At 51.1% G+C, this 4,359-nt stretch overlaps 1 protein-coding gene across 1 annotated transcript; it reads left to right on the top strand.

The window, feature by feature from the left end:
• On the top strand, nucleotides 1-4,359 carry LOC121595749. The gene is made up of 4 exons (XM_041919947.1): nucleotides 1-296; nucleotides 611-787; nucleotides 1,048-2,548; nucleotides 2,612-4,359. Exons 1-4 carry the CDS (start codon nucleotides 132-134, stop codon nucleotides 3,823-3,825), a joined length of 3,057 nt encoding a protein of 1,018 aa, XP_041775881.1. The 5' UTR covers nucleotides 1-131; the 3' UTR covers nucleotides 3,826-4,359.

Genomic DNA, 4,359 nt, shown 5'->3' with positions numbered 1-4,359 from the left:
CACCTTCCCATAATCACTGTTGTGCTGTCGGTACGCGAAGACGCTGCTGCTCCTGGCTGCTATTTGGTGTGGTGAAAATTCAACAGAACAAAAAAAAAGTACCAGTCGGCCCTCAATAACGCGATTCCAGGATGGATATTGTGCGGGAAAAAGTGCGCACCGACAAACTAAAGAAAAGCCAGACGTGCCGGTTTTGCCTGGCTCAGAATGTGCCGCTCACTTCCATCTACGCGGCACAGGATCAAAATATATCAACTCCGCTGCCGCTGCAGATAATGTCCTGCGTGGGTATAGAGGTACGTATGTGTTGGGTTAAACCCCGGCTGGGGATAGTGCTGTGTGTAGTGTGAGACAGAACAAAACAGAAGGTTTCGGGGAAAACGCACAAAACCGAAGTGAAATTTTTGTTTGGCTTGACCGGGAAAATGTAGCAAGCTAAAAGGCAAGATGGCGTGTTTTGCATACGCTGCACCCTTTATGGTTCGTTTCTGTGGAAAGCGTTCGGTAGCGACAGCTGGTGTGCGTATCGTTTGCGCCTGTTTTCAGCGGGGAAACGGTCCTCCTGTAAGGACGAATGCATATGTCATGGTTCTTTTTCTTCGATTTGCAGGTATACCGAGAGGACGGAATGCCCGGATTAATATGTGCTGATTGCCGCCTGCTCATGAACTACAGCTACCAGTTTAAGCAGATGTGCAACGACGCAAACTCGCAGCTCAAAGCGTATCTTTTGACTGGAGTTTGGCCGAACCAGCTATCCTTGCCGAAGGGGCTAGCGAATTTACTGGTAAGTGTGCAACAGGGTACGCTCGTTTCAAATGTGCCCTTTGCAGCAAAAGGGCAAATAAGTTTTGTAAAAGAAAAAAAAAAGCGCAAATCATAACAAAACAATTGTTTCTCATAACCCTCATCAAAAGGCCAAGCTGTCGGTGGGGGCCCCGGTTTGACGTTATGCTTTATGGCATGCAACTGTACCCCGTGCCATAAACTGCCATAAACGGTTATGTTATAGTAATTTAAATTTTTAAATTTCACGTTTCTTTGCAGTCAAATTTAAAACAACCGCCAACGAAAACCGACGATAAACCAAAAGCCACCAACATTATTAAGCTAAGCCCGGCGGATTTGAAAAACTTTAAACAGGGGCAAAAGTTAAACAATGCCAACCGTACGGCAGGTGGCGAGGAAGCGAACACGTCCGCCGCCGTACCTCTCATGACCTCAACGCCGATCGTGAAGCGACAGGGTTCGGATTTGGCACGCAGCAGCAGCACAGCAACCACCACCACCAACACCACTACTACTACTGCTACTGCTACTGCCGAGTCCAGCAAACCGCCCCAACTGGGACAGCAGCTAATCAAAGTGAAGAAAGAGGTAACACAGCCGGAACAGGGCGGTGCATCGAACGAGCCGGTTATACTGAACAATCTGGTCCAGTCGACGGTGCCGAAGGTTGCGGAAGAATTCGTCTCTACCGGCGACGGAACGGTAGAGATGGTGGTGACCTACGCGCCGGAACCGTCAACCAAAGCCGATGGTGGCGGTACCGTGTTCCCCTGCAGCGAGTGTCCGCGAACGTATCCGCTCAAGCAGCTGCTCGACATCCACCAGCTGTCGCACAAGCGGGAGCGCAAGCATCAGTGCGACCAGTGCGACAAGCGGTTCTTCTCCAAGTACGATCTGGCCAAACACATCACCACACACACTGGCGAGCGGCCGTACGTGTGCGTCATCTGTCGGGCGTCCTTCTCGCGCTCCTCGCTGCTAGTGCGCCATCAGGCCAAGCACCAGGACGAACCGAAGCACTTGTGCAAGCTGTGCGAGCGCTCCTTCCTGTCGGTGGAAGATTTGCAAAAGCACATCGAAAACCACGAGAAGAGTCGCCCGTACCATTGCGCCCACTGCCCGAAAAGCTTCGCCTACAAGCAGGGCCTCGAGCGGCACGAGATAGTGCACCTGGCGAAGCTGCCGTTCCAGTGCGAGTACTGCGAGCAGAGCTTCCTTACCGCGGGCAAACTTTCGCGCCATCTGGCAACGCACGCGGGCGATCGGCCGTATCCGTGCCGGCTGTGCAACAAATCGTTCCTGCTGAGCCATCATCTGTCGCGGCACCTGCGTCGCCACAATGCGACGGGCCAGAGCGAGTACAAGTGTTCGGACTGTGGCGAGCTGTTCAACAGTCTCGGCGATCTGGTGTACCATTCGGCGAAGCACGCGATGGAGAGTCTGACGTGTCCGCTGTGTCTGGAACCGTTCGACAGTGTGCAAGCGGTTACCGAGCACATTCGGTCACACTCGGACCAGCAGCAGTACGCGTGCGACTATTGCGATCTGATGTACACGAGCGAGCAGAAGCTGGCGGATCACTGCCTGCAGCACCATGCGAACGAGCTGGCGTACGAGCTGCCGGATGAAAAGAGCGGGCCAGCGAAGGACAGTGAGCAGCGGCAGGACGCGAATGGGGCCGAGCCGAACAATTTCGTGATGGATTACCGGAATGTGGAGGAGGAGGAAATTTTCCACGAAGGCCTGTTTCTGGATGAAGGTAAGCAGATGTGCGCTCTCCTGCTAGAATATTGTCATCATTTTGATTTTTTATTTTTACTAGATGAATCGACCCTGGTTCCGGACCCTCTTAGTGGTTTCGATGAATTTGATGTCACGGAAATTGAGGTGCGACCACAAAGCCCGCCCGAAAAATCCGCAAAATCGGTTGGCAGACCACCAAAAGCCACTTCCGCAACGGGCACCAAAACAACCGTCAGTTCTGCTTCGACGAAAGGAGTAACCAAAGTACAGCCTACTTCCACCAACACCACCAACGATACGAAAAACTCATCGACAGAAGAGAAAAAAGCACCCACGACTGCCGTCCAGCAGCCCCAAGAGGACGGAAAAGCCTCACGCCAGCAGCGCATGGAGGACTTCTTCAAGCGTAACCAGGAGGCGGTGGAAAAGCGGATGGCCAACCAGAAGCTTTCGGATGTGCTGAAAAGCTTACCGAAAGGGGTAACGGTCAAGATGGAAACGGTGGATAAACAACCTGCTCAACCTGAGAGCGTTAAAACTACGGCTCCGGACCAGCCAGCGGCGGAAGCACCCGCAGTACCACAAAAGCGAGGCCCCGGAAGACCGCCGAAGGTGCGACCGGTTGAGGCAAAGGAACAGGAAGCTTCCAAAACGGCTGCTCCCTCCACCAAACGTACGGTTCTACCGGCAAAGACGGAGCAAAAACCCGCTGCAGATGGTAAGCGCGAGCTGAAGCGCAGTGCCACTGCCATAGGAATCTCCAGAGAGCGCACGAAACCGATAGTGGTGGGGCAGGAAAATTCAAAAACGGCAACCAAGCCACCACCGCCGGCGCCATCGAAGTCGTCCGATTCACAATCGTGGATGATTAAACGCACGTACGCTGCGAAGTCATCAGCACCAAGCGAGGCTGCTGCAGGTAAAAAGCGTCCGGCGGAGGAAAACGATAACGATGAAGCAGAAGAGCCAGCACCCAGCAAACGGCCAGCACTGGGCCGTAAAACGTTGAACCCATCGATGATTCGACAAATGAGCAAGAAAGAGCCAGCGCCCGGTACCGGTAAGCAGCCTGTTCGTGCTAGCACCGTACTGAACTCATTGCCAACGGTGACAACCGTCTCCGCAACCACCACTACCAACAATATTGTGAATGTGAAGAACCTTCCAAAACCAACGGAAGCCATGAAAAGGGTACCGGTGGAGATGAACATCGGTGGCAGGACGATCAAGCTGCACAAGATTACCAGGGAGGAAGCAATTGCGCGGGCAAACCAGTTAAAGGCTAAGCAGTAATCGAGGCCGACATGAGTTGGAGTTTGCCGCTATTGCTAATTGAATTTGGAATTTTGTTCATTTTTACAGACCGGTGTTTTCGAACTCTGGGTATTATTGTTTGTTTTTAGAACCGTACAGTATGAAAGAGGTACAAAGAGAGATGGAGAGATAGAGGTGGTGATGTGTGTATTTGCCTTTTATCATTCTTTTATGTAGGATAGGAGATTAGGCTTAGCATAGTGAGTTCAAATTACTGATTAATCTGTTTAAGGGACAGGGGAAATTATTAGGCACAAGTGAGTTGACCAAACCATTCGAATTGTTTACCTATACTATTTATCATTTCGTCTTTGACGTCTACCACTGTTTTTTCTCTCTTGTTTTCGTCATATTTTGTTTGAAATCATGACAATTATACGGCAATGCTGCTTCTTGTATTCTGTCTTTTTTCCACTCTCAACTCTTCTTTAACTATTCCCAGGGTTTATATGTGGGGAATAATATGTGTGCTTTTATTGATGAATAAATTTTACACGCATCCATTCACTCGAA

Source organism: Anopheles merus, chromosome 3R (genome assembly GCF_017562075.2).
Source record: "Anopheles merus strain MAF chromosome 3R, AmerM5.1, whole genome shotgun sequence".
In the NCBI taxonomy this organism is placed as follows: Eukaryota; Metazoa; Arthropoda; class Insecta; order Diptera; family Culicidae; genus Anopheles; species Anopheles merus.
Note: the sequence above shows the minus strand (reverse complement) of the source record. Positions and strands in the feature narration are given on the sequence as shown.

What these genes read in the sequence shown, in the direction of transcription:
- LOC121595749 (XM_041919947.1), top strand. Translation starts at nt 132, where the DNA reads ATGGATATTGTGCGGGAAAAAGTGCGCACCGACAAACTAAAGAAAAGC. An exon ending in TGTCCTGCGTGGGTATAGAG is followed by an intron (nt 297 to 610) that starts GTACGTATGTGT and finishes TTCGATTTGCAG; the next exon opens with GTATACCGAGAGGACGGAAT. An exon ending in AGGCCTGTTTCTGGATGAAG is followed by an intron (nt 2,549 to 2,611) that starts GTAAGCAGATGT and finishes TATTTTTACTAG; the next exon opens with ATGAATCGACCCTGGTTCCG.